The following is a 21,365-nucleotide window of genomic DNA, read 5'->3' on the forward strand; positions in this document are numbered from 1 at the left end:
GAGCTGATTTCTCCTGATTTACTCAGCACAGCTCCCTGCTGACTTCTTCACGATCAACCAGTGTTTTCTACCTTTGTCTAGGTAATGTCAAAACCCACCTAAAGTCAGTTAATGTCACCCACTTAGCCTGATCACTCATCCCTCCATAAGGTTTTGTTCATGACAGGCCGATGTAAAGCAGAACCACATCTGGACCGAGTGTATCAGGACCGAGGCTGTTCTAGCAGACAGAGGGTCCAAAACACTCTCCCAGGACAGGGAGATCCAGCAGAATTCCAGCCCCCAGAACAACATGCTCTCCGGGTCTGTGGGCAGAACCTGCAGGTTTCTGACTATGATGTCAAGACAGAGTGTCTGCAGACAGAGTAACACAGGATTATGTCAGTCTGGTGGTGTGTCAATGTGTCAGTGTGTCAGTGTTTGAGTGTGCCTGTGTATCAGTGTGTCAGGGTTTGAGTGTGTCAGTGTAAGAGTGTGTCTGTGTTTGAGTGTGTCTGTATCAGTGTAAGAGTGTGTCTGTGTTTGAGTGTGTTTGTGTTTGAGCGTGTCTGTGTTTGAGCGTGTCTGTGTTTGAGTGTGTCTGTGTTTGAGTGTGTCTGTATCAGTGTAAGAGTGTGTCTGTGTTTGAGCGTGTCTGTGTTTGAGCGTGTCTGTGTTTGAGTGTGTCTGTGTTTGAGTGTGTCTGTGTTTGAGTGTGTCTGTGTCAGTGTAAGAGTGTGTCTGTGTTTGAGTGTGTCTGTATCAGTGTAAGAGTGTGTCTGTGTTTGAGTGTGTTTGTGTTTGAGCGTGTCTGTGTTTGAGCGTGTCTGTGTTTGAGTGTGTCTGTGTTTGAGTGTGTCTGTGTTTGAGTGTGTCTGTATCAGTGTAAGAGTGTGTCTGTGTTTGAGCGTGTCTGTGTTTGAGTGTGTCTGTGTTTGAGTGTGCTGGTATTTGAGTGTGTTACAGAACTGAGCCCTCTCTGTGACATGATCTCTCACTGTGGGTTCAGAGCAGACGAGCAGCTCAGCTTGTGAAAGAGCTCCTAGTGGCCAGGGTGTGAACACTCCTGACAGGGAGAGGGTGTTTGTCACGTACTTGTAGCCAGTTCCCCTCTACAAGTTGACTGGTGGAGGTTGTAACTTCTCGTTTTCAACTTCTGTCTCGAACGCTGTTCACACTGTCCTGCCTGCTGTGCTCAATCCTGACCTTTTGCAAATTTTTGTGTTGTCATATACTTTACATTTTTAGAAATTGTTATTGTTTGGTACGGTATATAGTAAAAAGAAATTCCAAAAGTCTTGTGGATACAAAAGGAAAATAAAACACGTTTTTTTACAATTTACACAATATTACTACCTTTTCTTTCCATGATAGAATGCAGTATAACAAACACAGTTTACAAATATTAGAATGAAAAATTTTTCAAGACACACTTATGAAATATCTCGGTAACACACGAGGAAGGACACATACCTGGAGTTTCATTGCATTAAAAACAGTGAGGGTAAAACAGTGTCGTTAAAAAATTAGACATTGTTAAAATATGTCTATCTGCACGATCTTTATGTGACAAATGTATCACGAGGGTCATGTACCACAGCTCCTGTCTGCGGTGCTTTGCTCTAACTCTGCTCTTCGTGAAAGTTTCATCCTCACATTGACAACACACTGTGTTACAGATCACAAGAAGGCTGGTTGTTTGAGTGTTTTTGATCAGTTCTATTTGGACACACTTTATTAACTGTGTTTTTTTCTTTTTGGGGGGGATCTTGCACAAACGTAAAAAGAATTTCCCGTTCTGTCAGTTATATTCTCTCAATTAACTGCCGTGCACAGGCGTCCCTTTAGGAATTGAGAGTATTTTCTCCTTCAGGGGACGGGGTTCAGATTTCACTTCGATGTTGATTGAGGTTTTGATCAGAGGTGTGCTCATATACAAACTGCACGTACAGCTTCCAGCAGTTCCCTTTCGGAAACTCGCACCCCTCAGCATGTGACCCGGCGCGGTGGGTTATAAAGACACACTCCTAGAGCCCCGCAGTCACAGCTCAGCTCCTCTGCGAGACGAGGCCGAGGGAGAAGGAGCCAGTCTGCGTGTCTGGAAGTCAAGGTTTGGATGAGTACAGATACCTTCTCGAACGTCTTTCGCGATCACATTTACAACGGAGAGATTAATGCTGACGATGCACTTCTTTCCTGCACTGTAAACAGGTAAGTGGTGACGACTAGTGTCCAAATCCTTCAAGGACAGCTTTGCAACATTTCTCTCTCATTTAGTTTAGGATGAGTTACAGTAAATGCTGTCCAGTTGGGTAAAAAAAAAGCTTTAGTAGAAACTGATTGCTGTTGAACGGTGAACACACAGAGGGGTCTGGAACATGTTCAGAATGTTTTGTTTTTGTGTAACTATATTGTTGTTTTTTTAATAAACATAAAAAATACATTTTGCAGTTTATTAAATGACAGAAAATAAGAAATAGTGTCCCAATAAGTCACTAAGAGCTGAATCTGAGACCCTTGTTATACAGTAAGTCCAGCAACTGTCATTAATTACTGTGTTATTTTACAGTATACGACGTATAACATTGTGGGCTTCCACTGTAAGTAATTAAGTGTCTGTAATTAAGAAATTCTCCTGCCCAAACTGTCATGCCAGCACAAATTGTTCAACATCTGTGTTCAGTTGGTACAGACCGAATGCGGGGAAAATGTTCTGGTATAACAGCACAGAGCGAAACCTTCAAATCCGAATGACATCACATTCAGTTCCGGAACCTCGGTTTTGCTGACGCACGTAGCGGGAGTCTCAGCCTCAGCACCAGGCCGCGAGACTGTCGATCACGCTGTTCATGAGATGATCGGAACAGCCTGCAAAATGAAAATGTTCTGGGATGGTCCGATGAGCTACGGTATGTCACGGAGAGCTCGGGAGGAGCCGGGGCGGAGACCCCCTGGGGTGTGCTCTGCAGTGGGGCAGCCCCTCCAGTGTCCATCCTGTCAAACCTCATATTTCAGGAGTCATGGGTGGCAGCGTGTCCGTGACGAACAACACGCCTTACCCCTGGTCCTACTGCTACTCCTACATGGGCAGCACCAGCAGCATCAAGGTGAGAACCCCACCCACGGGACTCTTCTCTCCCAGGCTCTGACACGTGACCGCACACGCCTGCAGCGGCTCCATCCCTGCCTGCGTGTGTGCTGGAGTCACTCCTCGGCCTTGTCACCCCCTCTGCAGCCAGAGGGCGCTCCTGCTCTGTCCTGCCCCTAGTTTCCTGTGCTTTGCTGTCCTTCCGGTGTCTCTCTCTCTGGGGCTATATACTTCTGGGTCTCTCATTCACCTTCGCCCGGCGTTGACGTTCGGACGTCCTGAGACCCGCCGAGCACCAGGTCGCCGCCCCGTCGGCGGCCTGACGCCCGTTCCGCCGCTTCGCATAGGGTCTCTTCCGCTCTCCTGGCTCTGCGCGGTTCGTCCCTTCCGACACCCGTGACGGCCACGGCAAGGAGGGCGAAACGGCTCTGCAGTCCAGGAGGGGTGTGTCGTTGGCAGCTCTGCTGCGTGAGGGACAAGGCTGTCTGTCCAATCGCCGTGCCGCTGTGTGTTAAACTCCCGCCCCCTCGGTCCTGATGGCCGCCGACGTGTTCGTCACAGCGGCGGCCCGTTCGCCGGCTCTTGACCGCGACTCCCTTCAGGCGGGTCCCGGGGATGGGCTGGCGCCCCTCGCAGGCTGGGGCAGGCTCCAGCTGCCCCACGACTCTGTACTGGACACAGCTTTAGACAGCAGATAGACGGACGATCCGCGGATGAGTGGATGAATGAGGGATGAGTCAATAAGAGGATGGGTGAACGAACTGATGAATGGATAAGTGAATACAGTAAGTGGATGAATGGATTGGGGGATGATGGATGATGGATGATGGATGAATGGATGATGGATGATGGATGATAGGATGATGGCTGGTTGGGTAGGTGGGTGAGTGGTAGAATGGATGATTGGATGAGTGGATGATGGATGAGTGGATGATGGATGGTGGGATGATGGCTGGTTGGGTGGGTGAATGAATGGATGAGTGGATGATGGTTGATGGATGAGTGGATGATGGATGGTGGGATGATGGATGAATGGATGAGTGGATGAGTGGATGATGGATGAGTGGATGAGTGGATGATGGATGGTGGGATGATGGCTGGTTGGGTGGGTGAATGAATGGATGATGGGTGATGGATGATGGATGAGTGGATGATGGATGATGGATGGCGGGATGATGGCTGGTTGGGTGGGTGAATGAGTGGATGAGTGGATGAATGGATGAGTGGATGATGGATGATGGATGAGTGGATGAGTGGATGATGGATGAGTGGATGATGGATGATGGATGATGGATGGTGGGATGATGGCTGGTTGGGTGGGTGAATGAGTGGATGAATGGATGAGCGGATGATGGATGAATGGATGAATGAATGAGTGGATGATGGATGAGTGGATGAATGGATGAGCGGATGATGGATGAATGGATGAATGAATGAGTGGATGATGGATGAGTGGATGAGTGGATGATGGATGAGTGGATGAATGGATGAGTGGATGATGGATGAGTGGATGATGGATGATGGGTGATGGACGGCGGGATGATGGCTGGTTGGGTGGGTGACTGAGTGGATGAGTGGATGAGTGGATGATGGATGATGGATGATGGATGGTGGATGATGGATGAGTGGATGATGCATGATGGATGAGTGGATGAGTAGACGATGGACGATGGATGATGGATGAGTAGACGATGGACGATGGATGATGGATGAGTGGATGATGGATGATGGATGATGGATGGCGGGATGATGGCTGGTTGGGTGGGTGAATGAATGGATGAGTGGATGAATGGATGAGTGGATGAATGGATGGGTGGATGAGTGGATGAGTGGATGATGGATGATGGGTGGATGAGTGGTTGATGGATGAGTGGATGAGTGGATGGTGGATGATGGATGGTGGATGATGGATGATGGATGGTGGATGGTGGATGGTGGATGGTGGATGATGGATGATGGATGGTGGATGATGGATGATGGATGATGGATGATGGATGGTGGATGATGGATGGCGGGATGATGGCTGGTTGGGTGGGTGAATGAATGGATGAGTGGATGAATGGATGAGTGGATGAATGGATGGGTGGATGAGTGGATGAGTGGATGATGGATGATGGGTGGATGAGTGGTTGATGGATGAGTGGATGAGTGGATGGTGGATGATGGATGAGTGGATGGTGGATGATGGATGATGGATGGTGGATGATGGATGATGGATGATGGATGATGGATGGTGGATGGTGGATGATGGATGATGGATGGCGGGATGATGGCTGGTTGGGTGGGTGAATGAATGGATGAGTGGATGAATGGATGAGTGGATGAATGGATGGGTGGATGAGTGGATGAGTGGATGATGGATGATGGGTGGATGAGTGGTTGATGGATGAGTGGATGAGTGGATGGTGGATGATGGATGAGTGGATGGTGGATGATGGATGATGGATGGTGGATGGTGGATGGTGGATGGTGGATGATGGATGATGGATGATGGATGATGGATGATGGATGGTGGATGGTGGATGGTGGATGGTGGATGGTGGATGGTGGATGGTGGATGATGGATGATGGATGGTGGATGGTGGATGGTGGATGGTGGATGATGGATGATGGATGATGGATGATGGATGGTGGATGGTGGATGGTGGATGGTGGATGGTGGATGGTGGATGGTGGATGGTGGATGGTGGATGATGGATGGTGGATGGTGGATGATGGATGATGGATGATGGATGATGGATGGTGGATGGTGGATGGTGGATGATGGATGATGGATGGTGGATGGTGGATGGTGGATGATGGATGATGGGTGATGGACGGCGGGATGATGGCTGGTTGGGTGGGTGACTGAGTGGGTTCAAGCATGTCCTCCTGTCTCTCTCCAGGGGTGTGGCACGCTCTATGGCTTCCAGAGCAGAACGCACGAGCAGAGAGAGATCCTCAGCTACCTGTACGTGAAGTATGGCTCCTGCAGCGCGAGCGAGTGCCTGAGCTCCTGCGACATGGTGCGCTTCTACAATGGCATCGACAGGCCCACCTTCACCATCCAGGAGTGCCACAGCCGCACGCGGGCGGAGCTGGTGTGCGACAGGGGCGGCGACAGGCCCTCGTGCGAGAACAGGGGTGAGTCCCCTCGGCGGACCCGGGGGCCCGGAGGTGCCATCGCACACCCGGATACAGGCGGAACTGGGCTCTGCGTTTCAGACGTGATGTGGGGGTGACGCTTGGTCCGGGGGGGAGGGGACTCGGCGGACCCGCCCCGGTGGGGGCCGGCCGCGGGGCGCAAGGCCCCCGGGGGCCCAGAGGTGCCATCGCACACCCGGATACAGGCGGAACTGGGCTCTGCGTTTCAGACGTGATGTGGGGGTGACGCTTGGTCCGGGGGGGGCCCCCTGCCTTGTGCCCATGGCCTGCTGGGACAGAGCCGCGCCCCTGTGTTAGAGGAGGGGTGGGGGCCGTTGATCTGCCAGGGTGGGGGCGCTGGGGCTCCCCCGAGCCGCCCCTGACCCCCGCCTCCCGGCAGGGTTCCTGGAGGAGTCCCGGCGGCAGCAGCAGCAGCGGGAGGAGCAGGAGCGGCGCCGGCGGCGGGAGCAGGAGGAGCAGGAGGAGCGGCGCCGGCAGGAGCGCCTGGAGCGGGAGCGGCGGATCCAGGAGGAGCTGTCCCGGGAGCGCGAGGAGAGCCGGCGCAGGCTGGCGCGGGCCTCGGAGCGGCTGAGGCTGAGGAGGAGCTTCGCGGGCCGGGAGCGCCACCACCGGCGCGAGCACGTCCTGCGACAGCTGGTGGAGGACGACGCCGCGGCCATCAGCGTGGACGAGGTGAGCCCCCCCGAACGCTCGCCTCCGCGGTCAGCGTGAGCCCCCCCGAGTGCTCGCCTCCGCGGTCAGCGTGAGCCCCCCCGAGCGCTCGCCGCTGCGGTCAGCGTGGACGAGGTGAGCCCCCCCCCCCGAGCGCTCGCCACGGGGGTCAGTGTGGACGAGGTGAGCCCCCCCGAGCGCTCGCCACGGGGGTCAGTGTGGACGAGGTGAGCCCCCCCCCCCGAGCGCTCGCCACGGGGGTCAGTGTGGACGAGGTGAGCCCCCCCGAGCGCTCGCCACGGGGGTCAGTGTGGACGAGGTGAGCCCCCCCCCCCCGAGCGCTCGCCACGGGGGTCAGTGTGGACGAGGTGAGCCCCCCCCCCCGAGCGCTCGCCACCGCGGTCAGCGTGAGCCCCCCCGAACGCTCGCCACGGGGGTCAGTGTGGACGAGGTGAGCCCCCCCCCGAGCGCTCGCCACTGCGGTCAGTGTGGACGAGGTGAGCCCCCCCCCGAGTGCTCGCCACTGCGGTCAGTGTGGACAAGGTGAGCCCCCCCCCGAGCGCTCGCCACTGCGGTCAGTGTGGACGAGGTGAGCCCCCCCCCGAGTGCTCGCCACTGCGGTCAGTGTGGACAAGGTGAGCCCCCCCCCGAGCGCTCGCCACTGCGGTCAGTGTGGACGAGGTGAGCCCCCCCCCGAGTGCTCGCCACTGCGGTCAGTGTGGACGAGGTGAGCCCCCCCCCCCGAGCGCTCGCCACGGGGGTCAGTGTGGACGAGGTGAGCCCCCCCGAGCGCTCGCCACGGGGGTCAGTGTGGACGAGGTGAGCCCCCCCCCGAGCGCTCGCCACTGCGGTCAGTGTGGACGAGGTGAGCCCCCCCCCCGAGCGCTCGCCACGGGGGTCAGTGTGGACGAGGTGAGCCCCCCCCCCCGAGCGCTCGCCACGGGGGTCAGTGTGGACGAGGTGAGCCCCCCCGAGCGCTCGCCACGGGGGTCAGTGTGGACGAGGTGAGCCCCCCCCCCCCGAGCGCTCGCCACGGGGGTCAGTGTGGACGAGGTGAGCCCCCCCGAGCGCTCGCCACGGGGGTCAGTGTGGACGAGGTGAGCCCCCCCGAGCGCTCGCCACGGGGGTCAGTGTGGACGAGGTGAGCCCCCCCCAAGCGCTCGCCACGGCAGTCAGCGTGAGCCCCCCCCCCGCCAAGCCCCCCCCCGAGTGCTCGCCGCCGCAGTCAGTGTGGACGAGGTGAGCCCCCCCGAGTGCTCGCCGCCGCAGTCAGTGTGGACGAGGTGAGCCCCCCCGAGTGCTCGCCGCCGCAGTCAGTGTGGACGAGGTGAGCCCCCCCGAGTGCTCGCCGCCGCAGTCAGCGTGAGCCCCCCCCCGCCGAGCCCCCCTGCCAAGCCCCCCCCCCGAGCGCTCGCCGCCGCGGTCAGCGTGAGTCTTAATCACCAGCGTGGCCTTACTGTGCTCCTCTAGATCGTTTCTCCTAGTTACGGATTTTCTGTTGCTTTCACAGCTCAGGGAAGTTGAGGAAAAATTCAACAACCTCCTTTTTAAGTATGAAATTAAAGAAGACCAGAGCCTGCTGTCTTCAACAATTGAAGATCGGATGAAAAACCTACAAAATCACCTTACAGCCCAGTTCTGCGAAGAGCACGACTTAACGGTTTGGTCTCAGTTTACATTTGACAGTGCCATCAACTATGAACAACTCTCCCTGACAGAGAAGTTCGGCGTTCTCGAAGGAATAGTCCAGTTAGCTCTTGAAGACGCTCCAGATACTCTGACCAAACTGCAGAGCCAAGCCAACTGTGATGAGAAATATGGGTTTCTCCTGCATCTCCTCACTAAAATTTACACAACAAATGCAACTTTAGCAGGACACCTACTGCTGAGTGTTCTTGATGTGTTTGCTGAGCTTTCAAATGCATGCAAGGAGCTCCTGTGCCAGATATTGTTCAACAAACTCTGGACGCCTGTGGAAATAGTCTTCTTCATTCGTGGAGCCCTTCACCTCCCTCAGGAGCAAATGGAATCGGTTCTTCACACAGTTCAGACATACGGCTTTGACATGCTTACTGCTTTCCTTGCCCTTAAAGATGAAGAACCTGTGGAGGTTCTGCAACAATCCGCTGAACTGGAAGAGGACAAAGACCTAGAAACCGTTCTGAATGAAATGCGCGCAAACCACTATCCAGAGGAAACTCTTTCCATCATCGAGGACGTTTTACGCAAAGTGAGAGACGAGCTTCCAAAATTCAAATTTGTTGACCTCGATGATGAGATGATCAAAGATGGCATCAGCATGATACAGTCCCTGGACTGGATCAATCCCGACCAGGAAGTCCTCACCAAGGTCTTGATCGGGCTGTGCATTGGCGTCCAGGACTGCTCAACTATCATGAAACCCGATAAGAAAATTGAAGGCTATTTTCCCAGGACCACTCAGCTGGCCGCGTTGCTAATGTTCCTTCTTTCGGGAAGGTCCCCGGACACCCCCGGATGTCTTCTTGAGATCGGCACCGGGGAAGGCAAGTCGTGTATCCTGGCCATGTTTGCCACAATCCAGGCGATCCGGGGGACAAAGGTCGACATCGTGACGAGTTCTCCCGTGCTCGCCCGTCGTGACCAAGAAGAATGGAGCAAGCTCTTCGAGAAGTTTGGCCTTTGTTCTTCAGTGGTTCCTCCACCAAACCTGAACTCCTGTAAGGACGCCAAAAAACGAGACGAAAGTGTAAGAGAAGCCTACGATAAAAACATTGTTTATGGAACTGTAGGGAATTTTGCTGCCGATGTCCTAAAACAAGAGTTTGAAAAGACCAGAACCCGTGGGGACCGAGGATATGACCTGGTTATCGTCGATGAGGTGGACTACATGACCCTAGACAACGGCGTCCAGGTGACATTCCTTTCCCATGAAGCAAGTGGCCTGCGACACCTCGAGCAAGTCCTGGCTGGCCTCTGGTCGATGATCTGTACGTTCCAGCCCGTGGAAGTGGAGGAGACGGGAGAGATTCTGTGGGCGAGGATCCAGCTCTTCCATGAGGCTGCCTTCGCCGCGGTGATGGGCTCAGAAGGAAAGGAGAACTTCTCCCCCGTCGACATTTTAAAACCTGCTTTGCAGTTAGGCTTTTTCACAGAGGAAGACGTAGAAAGAATACAGGCGGTCAAGACTGAGGCAGGACAGGAGAATGCGCCAGTGGAACTTGAAGACCAGAGCTGGAAGATTCTTCAGGTCATCATGAGCAAAATCGGAGTTGCCGAACAGCGCGACTTACTGACGGTGTTCGAGGAGGTGCTGGAAAGCACTCTCGCCTTCCAGTGCTACTCCCTCACACGTGGCAAAGCAGTGAGGTATGGTGAGCACAATCCAAACTGTAAGGTTAACGTCAGGATGCTCCTTCTGGAAAACGGGCGCGCGTGTGAACTGGTGCCCCAGCAACAGATCATCGACACTACCGTTTCCATTTTAGATTCAAGAATTAAATACACTGATAACATTAAAGACTCGGACAAAATTCCAAAAGACACCATTGTCCTCCCTGTTTTCCTGAGGGACTATGTCAACAAGAGATTAGCAGTCTTCGTGGAGAATGGACTCAGAGCCATCACGATGACACAAGACCGTGAATACATGATTGACTACGCATCTGCAGATGCAGAATCAGTCACAGAATCCGAGAGGCACCAGTACCAGGCCATCATACCTGTAGACTTCAAGGCCAGTGGTGTCCTGGAGAAGAACAAGCGATGGGGAGACGGGCTGCAGCAGTTCCTGGAAATGAAGCACCAGCTGGCAGTGACGCCACTGTCAAATGTCACGAACTATCTCTCCAACTTTCATTACTTTCAGAAATATCTCACGGGGAAAGGCATATTCGGCGTCACTGGAACTCTAGGCGGCGAAGCGGACGTTGAGTTTCTAGAACATCACTATAAAGCGAGAAGCTACGTGATCCCAGCTCACAGGCGGAAGAAGGTTGTGGAGCTGCCGGCAGTCCAGGTGAGCGGAGGTCAGGACCAGTGGATACAGACGATCTGCGAGCGCGTCCGGACGGTCACAGGACGGGGCCAGGTCGCCCTGGTGATCTGCGAAGACGTGAGGACGGCAGAGGAGCTCCAGCAGAAGATGACAGCCCCAGGAGCCTGCGTTCAGAGCCAGGTCATCATGTACACGATCAGCGGAAAGCACAAGGTGGAGACGGGCGAGTTTACAGGGGGGAAGGTCATCATCGCGACAAATCTCGGAGGAAGGGGGACGGACATAAAAGTGGACGAAGAAGTCAACAGAAGAGGAGGCCTCTGCGTCTTCCTGACGCACTTTCCAGGCAGCCGGCGTGTGGAGAAGCAGGTGTTCGGCCGTACTGCCCGGAAGGGGAACCCGGGCATGGTGCAGATGGTCCTGAACCGTGAAGCCCTGGCGCCGGCCTACCGGGGCCAGCCGATCGAAGCCATGAGGCGCCTGAGGGAGGACTACGAAGTCAGGCGCATAGCCGACATGGAGAACGATGAGCTGTTGGAGATCCGGATGAGGGCGGAGCTTTTCACCTGCTTTTGCGAGAAGCTCCGTGATTTCGAGGGCAACTACCCTGAAGAACAGAGGAAGAGTCCCCTTGAAGTGAAGGATCTGAAATATTTTGAGGGCCCCGTGGAGAAATTCGATTACCTCCCTGCCCTCAACGCCCTGAAGGAGTCCTGGGCGCTTTGGCTCCTCCTGCACGAACAGGAAATAAACGAGCACCTGGACGTCGGCGTCTTGAGGTCAGACCTCTGCAGCATGCTCCAGCGCACGGCTGAGCACCTCCTGAGGGGCAGCAGCACGAACTTCTACGATCACATCAAACAGGCAGTGAGCAGAATGGACCTGCACTCGAGGAAGAAAAGTCACGACTACGGTGCTCTATCCTGCTGGCAAAGAGCGATAGAGGCTGAAGGAGCATACAGAGCCGTGTCACTGTACAACCAGGCTTATATTACAATCAATATGCAGAAAGATGGCTACAAAGGAAAAGCAATAGACCTCCTGAATGAAGCAAAAAAAGCTGTTGACATCTACGTGCTGGAAACCACCAACACGGTGGCCTCTTGCAATATCTCCTGCGCAGCGAAGTTCAAGCCCCATCGCACAGGAGGCACCAATTTCCAAGGACAGATGGAGGCGCGGTTAAGCTTAATGAAAAACTGGAAGGAGTACATAACAAAGGCCACGGAGAAGCTGAAGAGCCTGCAAGAGAGCAAGGATGATGCAATAGCAGAAGAGGCCTCTGTGTACTCTCTCTCGGGAATGAAGAGCTACATTGTGATGACGGAGCTCATGGCTCTTTACGAGTACGGCCTCTGTATCGTTTTCGAGGTCAAGAAAAAGCCCAGGTTTTGCATCGACGCGCTCATCTGCGCCCTGCTCGGCGTGTGCCAGATATTTCTGGGGGCTCTGGTCTGTGTCTTGTCCTTTGGGACAGCGAGCCAGGTGGGGCTGGGGATCATTTCAGAGGGGGTGTCGGACCTGATCCAGGGGGTCCAAGGGATGATCGAAGGTAAGTTCGATTGGAAAGAATGGGCAATTTCCAAATCCATCAGTCTTGGGATTTCGTTAGTCACAGCCGGATTCAGCACGATCAAGAATATTGTGTCCTCCGTGTACAAAACCACCAGAGCGCTTGTGACAGGAGCGAAATCTTTTTCATCCGTGTTTGATGACATCTTTCGCGCGGGAAAAAGCACTTTTTCGGCGCTGAAGGGAAACGCCAAAACAGCGTTTTCGGCTCTGTCCACAGAAATGCTGGAGAATTCATGGAAGAACGTCTCCTCAGATTCAGTCACCACCAGCGTCAAGCATGTGGCCAAGTACACTGTTCAGGAAATAGCAAAACAGGGAGTCATCACTGCCTTGGACTACGCCATTGATCAAGGTCTAAACGAAATCTTTCAGAAAATCCTATCAGATGCCTTCAAGGATTCAGTAACCTCTAATGTGAAAAGTAATGAACATCTGCGTCAGTATCTCACTAAATTCATTGTCACGAATGGCGTCCCAAGCGGCACCTCACTGAGTGATCCCAACGCTGCCAAAATCCCAGATCAGCTCCAAAAAACTATGAAGCACTTGCTTTCAGACTGCTTGCTCTCGACCTTTGATGACCTCAAATATACCAGCGAGCTCGAAGGGGTCCTCAAACGGGTCTCAGAAGTGCAAGACAAAATCACGGATCTGATGAAGAAAGCCGGAGTCTCAGGTGCCTTACAAAAGACCTTCAAGATGAGTATGAAAATTCAGCAATTTTCTTCAGATTTCATTCAAATGTTAAAAAGCATTCCCACCGAATCAATGATCAACAAATTTGTGGGAAGATTTATTAATAACATGGAGGACAGCCTGGAACCAGAGAAACAATGTCGTGATCACAAGATGGAGGAAATGGCAGGACTTCGAGATGTTGGTCAGCTCCAGGAGGAATTTCTCGGTTTTATATCGGAGCAAATGTCAGATGAATTTCTACAAACCTGCATCGGTCACCTGACATCCATGGTGACGAGTACCTTCCAGAAAAAACTAAACAGGACTGTGGGGACTGCCACCAGCAACCTTCTCGGGAGGCACCAAACCCAGCGCTTCTTTGACGAGCAGGAGCACCCCCGGGACACGAGAAGGCCGGGCCTGTCTGAGGCCGACCGGCGGGAGCTCGCGGCGTACGCGGAGAGGATCAGCGACGTCCGCCGGCCGGCCACCGCCCTGGACGTCCGGGTCCTGACCTCCGGCGACATCATCGGCGGCAGAGGCGTCCGGATCGTCGTGGTGGACGAGGAGGGGAAGCAGAGGTCCGTGGAGCACTTCCGCGGGCGGGACGGCACCGCCGGGGACATCACGCTGAGGCTGACGAGGGCGCCGCAGCAGGAGGAAAGGTACGGGTACCGAGCGGCTCTCGGACGGTCCTCCGGACTCAAGGGGCCCAGCAGCTCCCACAGCCCCAGCACAGGGAGAATTCAGGCAGGGAATCTGACAAATAGGAAGTCGATTCGTAGGCGGTAGATTTTCTTTTCTCTCTCACTTCTGCTTCGATGGGAAGCAAGCGGACTCAGCAGATTAAATGCGGCGGGTCTTACACTGGATCAGGAGGCATAGCAGCACGGTACAGTACCTCTAGAAGCCCACAGTGTCCATTTTCACCCCACTCCTGCTGGCCCGCTGCGGGGCGTACTGTACCTCATTTTAGAGCACTTCCGCTCGTTGGTTTTAATTTAAAAAGTTTGGAAACGTTTCTTAGGTGAGGCCAGCAAACGCAAGGCCCCTGGTCTTTGACTGTCGTAACTTTTCATTTTAATCTGCACGCCGCCGCGGGTTACGATGCGCTGGACGGGTGCCATTCAAATGTCTCGGTTTCAGTGGGAGGGGGCCGCTTGCCGCGCTCGGAGATGGGATCCGGGGAGGAGAGGCCCCTTACCGCGGTCACTTCGACCTCGTGGGCCCAGACGGCGCCGTCGTCCCGGTGAAGTCGGAGGACCGGAACGGCTTCTATCATGCCATCGCTCAGGCCACCACGGGCCAGCAGGGCGACGAGGCCCGGACAGCGGCGGAGACCCTCCGGACTGCGGTCAGGGACGAGGTAGAGTGTGCACTTTGTGTCTGTCCTCAACTCTCCCTCCTCGGTTTGGATTTTGGGTGACAGATTTAGATTCTGCTTTGGCTGTTCCTGTGGGTGGGAACACAACAGGTATTTAACCAGCGCTAAATGAACAGACCCTCACTGCCAAGGGCCCCTCGGAGACCCACTTTCCCAGCTTGTTTCAGGGTGAAACCCAGGATCCGAGCCCACAAGCCGCAGTCCCGGCGACACGGCCAGTGGTTATTTCCTCAGGTCATCAGCTGATACAGCACCTGCAGGCGGACGAAGTCCTGCTCTCCTGCTCCGATCCACCCAGCCGGCGGCGCAGGCGGGACTCCCACACGCGCGTGTGTCAGCGGTAAACCTGTCCCAGACGCCGCGCCACGGGCAGGCAGGGTCAGACGTGTCTCAGGGCTCGCGATGGAAGCGCGGTCCTTGCTCGGCAGTCGTACGCCAACGCCTACGCCAGCCAGAAGGGGCTTTTTTTCAGAGGAACGCGGACAGTCCTTTCCATCTGCTCTGGGGAGCTCGGCAGCCAGGCCGCGGGCTCTTCTGCAGCTGTCTGGGGTCGAACAGCGCACAGGTCTCTTTGAGGACGTCTGTCCACGCCACTTCCTTGCACTGGCTTCCGGTCAAATTCCGCGTAGACTTTAAAATCCTCACGCTCACCTATAAGGCTCTACATGGCTTGGCACCTCAATACCTGTCTGAACTTTTATCGCCCTACTCCCCACCTCGCAACCTCCGCTCTTCAAATTCTGCCCTCCTTACTGTCCCCCAAGCCCGTCTACATTGTATGGGCGACAGGGCCTTCTCCTGTTATGCCCCAAAGCTCTGGAGCTCTTTGCCCAAGGATATCAGAGCGTCACCTTCTCTAAACCCCTTCAAATCCAGACTCAAACCCTCTTCTTCAGAAAAGCCTTTACTGAACTGTTCCATTCTTCACCCCTCTGCTCTTCTAAATACCATCTTCCACGGTCTCCTCTATTGTTATTGTTGTATTGTTGTAATTATAATTGTGTCCTATCTTGTGAAATCTTCTTATTTGTTGTTGTAGTCTTCTTATTTATTGTTATTGTCATCCTGTAAAGCGCTTTGAGAAGCCACCTTTAAAGGCGCTATATGAAATAAAGTTTATTATTATTATTATTATTATTATTATTATTAATATTACTTCCTCACCGTAAGGAAGGCTGGTCTTCCTCTGACGAGGCGCCGCGGGCCCCTTCGCGCAGGGACAATGTTCGGTGCAACGCGAAGCCCGCTGATCGCGGCCGCCCGATCTCGCCCCCCGCTAGGTCCTCGCGCACCTGGAGAGCTACTCCGAGGCGGTGAAGCTCCAGATGGGATTGGAGAGGAGCGGCAGCCAGGCAGGGAAGTACGCCGTCGTGGGGGGCGGCGTGAAGAGGAAGGCGAGCAGGGGGGCGGCGGAGTGGGCCGAGCGTCTGCGCCAGACCCTGGAGACGCACGACTCCTACGAGCGGTCCGCCGCCCTTCTGTACAACCTGGGAGCTACGGGCCCCTGTAAAAGGTGATGGATCTTCTCTTCTCTTTTGATTGACTTTGGATCTTTAATACTCACCATCCGTAGTGCTGCTGGGGGGGGCGCGGCGACGCAGTGGTCAGCAGTTTCAGCATGGAGGCTCTGTGGCTCAGGATCGGCGCCTGTGGCTGGGAGGTTGCCGGTTCAAATCCCGCGGCCGGCAGAGGAATCCTACTCTGTTGGGCCCCTGAGCAAGGCCCTGAACCCCAGCTGCTCCAGGGGCGCCGTATAAACGTCTGACCCTGCGCTCTGACCCCCAGCTTCTCTCCCTGTGTGTGTGTCTCCTGGAGAGCGAGCTGGGGTCTGAGAGAAGACACATTCCTCATGCAAGACACTGTATCTGGTCAATAGAGTGATCTGATCTGATCTCATTCACCCAACCACCCACTCACTCACCCGCTCACTCACCCCTCCACTCTCTCCCGGAGCTGGGTGTGGTGTGACAGGACAGCCTCCCTGGAGCGGTCTGGGGTCCCGGCTGCCAGCGCCATTCCGACGCGGTCTGATCCCCCCTCCCCTGTCCTGCTCTTCCTCCCCCGCAAGGCTGCGCGGCTTGAACGCGGGCGAGGGCCTCTCCGCGCACGTGACCGAGCCCGACCACGTTCCGGCCCGGGACGTGTTCCAGAAGGCGCTGGCCGCGGTGCGGGACAGCCGGCGGGCGAGCGCGGAGCTGCGGCGGAGGAGCCCCAGGCTGCACGCGGCGCTGACGGGCGCCGAGCAGGACGCCGGCGGGGGCGGCCTGCTGTGCGTGAACGTGCTCCGCCAGGACCGCGGCGCCGCGCTGACCACCGGGGGCAGCAGAGAGTCCAGGGAGTGCAGGTTAAGCCCTTCGTGGTCGCTCTGTGACATCGGGAGAATCACTGTTTCAGTCTCAGACACATTCCAGCAAATTCCAGCAGCGGCGACACCAGTCGGTGAACAAGCAGGGCCGGGGCTCTTCATGGTCTGGCAGTAGCTTACCTGGCCGAGGAATTGAGCTGGTCAAGGAGCTGAGGAATGAGTCAGGGAGCTGCAGCGAGGGTGCAGGTGGGGTGGGGACCACCGGGGGCAGCAGAGAGTCCAGGGAGTGCAGGTTAAGCCCTTCGTGGTCGCTCTGACATCGGGAGAATCACTGTTTCAGTGTCTCAGACACATTCCAGCAAATTCCAGCAGCGGCGACACCAGTCGGTGAACAAGAAGGGGCGGGTAGCTTGCCTGGCCGGGGAATTGAGCTGGTCAAGGAGCTGAGGAATGAGTCAGGGGGCTGCAGCAGGGGTGCAGGTGGGGTGGGGAGAGGGGTGTGAGAAAAGGTGCCCAGAGACGTGGGCGTCAGGAGATTATTTCCTCATAAGAGAGGAGAAGTGCAAGATGACAATCTGACTTCCTCTCACACAGCTGTTTACATAAAACCCTCGACTAACGTTCGGATCATAAGCAAATAATTAGCATGACGCTTGAATTATACTGGCCTGGAGCAGTCAGCCCCCGAATAATCACTGTCGAAGAAAACTGGGTCTTCACTCAGGTTAGGAGACAGAGATCTCTAGTCAAGCAGCTGGAGGGGAGTAGAGCACAGAGTCAGGGTTTCCTCCGGCACTCAACATGTATAGGAACACGTAAAGAGAAGAAACACAACGTTTCGGCTGTGGAGCCACTCGACTGCAGTTACACTTTCCCTTGTGTACAGTACCTGTAGGCGAGACGTTAGCACATCACAGAAACACACGGGGCACGGGACACCCCCAGGCACAAGCCAGTCAAACACACACAATCTGCTTGATCCCTCTGGGAGAAAACACTCGGGGTCTACAGCACAGGCTTCAGCTGCGGAGAGTCAGCTGTCTCGGGTGCCTCTCCTGCACACAGTCACAGTCCTGACCCTTGTGAAGAGCTCGTCTCTCTCAGTCTTCCACAAGGGGCAGCGTGTCTCTATCTCACAGCTCCAGGCATCACTGCCATACACCACCCAGGGATGAAATTACTTACTTATACCACTTTGACTGGAGTACCATCACTAGGCGGACAGATAATGGTTTATTTCTGACAGATGATGGTTTATTTCTACTTCTGACATGCTTCTCAGCATCACCTTACCCCTATTTGTCATTTATGCCTTTTAATTTTATTTAGAGCTCTTTACATCCAAAAATAATGTTAAGTAAATCAATTCAGCAACATAACGCTGTTTCTCATTAATGCGGGTTTGAAGACATGTTATCGCTCACATGAAAAGAAAGGAGAAATGTGTCAGTAAAGTCAAAGATCTAATTGATTATTATTATGCGCTGTTAACAGAGATCTGCTGCTACAGACCCTTCTGAGTGGAGATGTTGTGAAATTGCTGAAGTTGTCTTTCATCACAGCCCATCCCATATCCTCCCAAGACCTCAGACAGCAAGCAGGTATTCCTCTGTTTCCTTCTGTCTTCCTCCTGCTGGGGGGGGGGGGGGGGAGGGGGTGAGCAGGACTGACCCAGCCCACTGGACACTGGCTCCTGACCGCGCCCACCCAGAGACAGGAGCAGGACACTCACATGGGGGTCCACCTTGTCGGAGGCCAGCTTGTGCAGCTCCAGCAGGGCCTGGTTGACCTTCTTCTCCAGCTCCAGGGCAGCCTGCATGGCCTCCAGGCCACTGCCCCACTCGTCAGGGCCTGGCCGCAGTCCCGCTGGGATCAGAGAGGAGCTCAAAGTCCTCCAGAGGCCAGCTTGATCGAGAGTCTCGTCTCCCCGACCTGCGCTGGAGAGGAGAGGGCTGTGTCTGTCCCCAGCCTGGTTGGACACCCCCGATACAGAGGCAGGGCTAGTGGCGCCCTGAACAACTGCACTAGAGTGATAAAAATATCACTTCACTGAAACGGGATCTGAAACGGGACCTGACACGCAGGGTCAGCGTCACTCCCTGGATCAGTCAGGAATCTTGCACTCGATGAGCCTGATGTCACATGGCTGAGATCCGACAGCCAGCTGTACTCTTCCTCTGTGCCCGAAGGTTTTGTGTGAGCTTCACGTGGGCTCTCGTCCTGCTCACAGGGCTCTCTCTGCGCTCGGATCAGACCTTCACAAACCGAAGGGAGGTCCGCAGTGCTGCTCGGACCGGTACAGAGCTTAAGGGGAGCTCGGGCCCTAACCCCACCCCTGGTGCTCATCAAGCCCTACCCCGAGGGCAAGGAATGAGATGCTCTGGGAATGATCAAGCTACTGTACCCCAGCTGCTCCAGTCCACACAGCTGTACAAGTGTTGCTGGGGTGGGAGGGACATAGCAACTGGGACGTCCTGTCCAGAGGGGGGAATCCGGTGCTCTCTGACCGTTTCACACTCAAGCTGTTGTGCGTGGCTCATATCCCTCTATCTGCCCCCGTTGTTCATTCAACTGAACTGATTTCTCAATGAATTATCTGTGTAACATTGTATTAACCTGCTTCTCTTGCATTTGCAGTATGTATAGAAAATCAAGGAAGAGATGAATTAATTAAGAACTAAGAGCCCATCGAGTGCTCCAATATGCCTCATTCAAATTTGCATCAGCTCACAGTCAGCCACAGAATCACGACCGGAGTCGCTGGGCTGAACCAAGGCTGACAGGCTCAGGCACTCAACTGCGTTTTTCAGAGTGAAACAAGCTGAAAAATCATTGTCCTGCAGGTCAAGGGGCTGCTGTGAGTTCACAGAAGAGAAAGTAGCTTCTGCTTTTCTACAGTGTTCCCCCACCGAAGCATCTTAATTTCTACCTGAACCTTTTTCCTTCTTTCAGGGTTAAGGCTCAAAGAAATGAAGGAACAAAGGCATCATTTATCTGTGGAGGCAACTAAATCTTATTACGAGGCTGGACTCTCCAGACTTGTGAAAGAATATTGTACTCGCTTCCAGATCATCAACAAGGACCAGTGCGATCATCTCTTACAGTGGGTGAAAGCAGGGACGTATTTGGATAAAAATACTGAAGAGTATAAAGCAATACTGGACCTTCTTAAAAAATGAGAAATAGTCACAAACATACTGAGAAGGTCAGGACTGGCCAGTGAATTAGAGACAGGGCGTCCTAAAACCTGAAGATACAAGAAAAACTGTAACCTTGTAAATGACAATGTGGTGCATTCCTGATTTGAACAGGAAAGCAATGAATTTGAGATTTGATTTGTCACACACCTGTACGTTACAATTCTTCTGACATTTTGATCACAGGAGACGCTTAAACATTTTTATTGGGAAAAACAAAACATCAACATCCTTAATTTAACAACAATTAAAGTCTTCTGAATTTCAGATGTTTGCTTCATTACAGAAGTTAGATTTTTTTCTACTGATCATTAAATAACATGTAAAAGATGTTGACTTTTTAAATTTCATATGAATTATTCTATATATTAATTACGTATTACTCAGAACTGTCTAGGAATTAAATGTTTCATTGTTGTAGCAGAAGATATGTATTCAGTCTTCAAGATTTATTTGTATTCAGTCTTTCTTTTGAAGTTGGTTGTTCTAAGATGATTGATTTTAACCTGAATTTCACCCTTTTATTTTATTGTTTGAACTATTATCACAGCGCTTCACATGAAGTGTTATGGAGAAGAATCAGCCCGATCAAATAAACTATTTTCAAATTTTTTTGATTAGAGTGTCTCTTTATTAAATATTCTCGATTATTTTTCTTCAGAACTGAGGATTTGTGGCTTTAATAAACTACAACTTTAAACTTTAAACAACTTTCACTGTCCAAGGGAAACATCCAGCACTGTTACACTCTTTGTATGGATGCCCTCTCTGTGTTTAGTAACATATCTGAACACTTGTTACACCCCTGGTTGTACATTCCTGATATGTGCAGCAAAGGAATGAAAAAGTTACATTGTTTTGATTCTCTTTTACATTAAAGTCTATTTGTATGTTCGATCACAAGACATGCTAACACAATCTTTATGAGGAAAAAAGCCAAATAGGAAAAACAAAACATGTACAAGTATTTAACTTAACAGCATTTAAATGTTATTTTAAATTAGAAATGTTTGCCTCATAAAAAGTTAGATATTTTCTGCTCATAATCAGTTCATTTATGTAGAAGCTGTTTACATTTCAATGGCATACAGTACAGTAATAGTTGTATATTTCTCAAAATATTAGGAATTCAATGTTATAACTGTTATTTTTAGCAGAAGAAATACATTTGAATTCCATCCTTATTTGAATCTGATTAATTTGTGATGATTGCTTTTCACTATATCAACAAAATATGAAATAAGGCTTTTTATTTGAAAGTAGATTGCAAATAATCATAGTGTTCAGTGTTGAAGCAGAGAGTATCTGAGAGGAGACCCCACTACTGTCTTCAGGAACGAAAGCTGTGAGCCTGAGTGTGTGTGACTTCCTGGACCAGCCCAGAGCTG

The 21,365-nt window shown here is 53.0% G+C and overlaps 1 protein-coding gene across 2 annotated transcripts; it reads left to right on the forward strand.

The window, feature by feature from the left end:
* The first annotated feature begins 1,724 nt into the window (after positions 1 to 1,724).
* Positions 1,725 to 20,589, forward strand: LOC148654258 (uncharacterized). 2 transcript variants are annotated; one of them, XM_088646140.1, is made up of 10 exons: positions 1,725 to 2,094; positions 2,994 to 3,086; positions 5,953 to 6,190; positions 6,591 to 6,883; positions 8,373 to 13,756; positions 14,238 to 14,457; positions 15,756 to 15,988; positions 16,544 to 16,819; positions 18,275 to 18,381; positions 19,733 to 20,589. In XM_088646140.1, exons 2-10 carry the CDS (start codon positions 3,000 to 3,002, stop codon positions 19,957 to 19,959), a joined length of 7,065 nt encoding a protein of 2,354 aa, XP_088502266.1. In that variant the 5' UTR covers positions 1,725 to 2,094; positions 2,994 to 2,999; the 3' UTR covers positions 19,960 to 20,589. The 2 variants fall into 2 exon arrangements, with proteins under 2 accessions (XP_088502266.1, XP_088502267.1); XM_088646141.1 differs by lacking the exons at positions 1,725 to 2,094; positions 2,994 to 3,086; positions 5,953 to 6,190; positions 6,591 to 6,883 and adding an exon at positions 6,978 to 6,997.
* Positions 20,590 to 21,365: the final 776 nt, after the last annotated feature.

This window comes from Lepisosteus platostomus, chromosome 9, assembly GCF_059453375.1.
Source record: "Lepisosteus platostomus isolate fLepPlt1 chromosome 9, fLepPlt1.hap1, whole genome shotgun sequence".
NCBI lineage: Eukaryota > Metazoa > Chordata > Actinopteri > Semionotiformes > Lepisosteidae > Lepisosteus > Lepisosteus platostomus.

Coding starts and splice junctions, on each gene's coding strand:
- LOC148654258 (XM_088646140.1), top strand. CDS start 3,000: ATGGGTGGCAGCGTGTCCGTGACGAACAACACGCCTTACCCCTGGTCC. Junction 6,191..6,590: donor GCCCTCGTGCGAGAACAGGG/GTGAGTCCCCTC, acceptor GCCTCCCGGCAG/GGTTCCTGGAGGAGTCCCGG. Junction 18,382..19,732: donor AGACCTCAGACAGCAAGCAG/GTATTCCTCTGT, acceptor TCCTTCTTTCAG/GGTTAAGGCTCAAAGAAATG.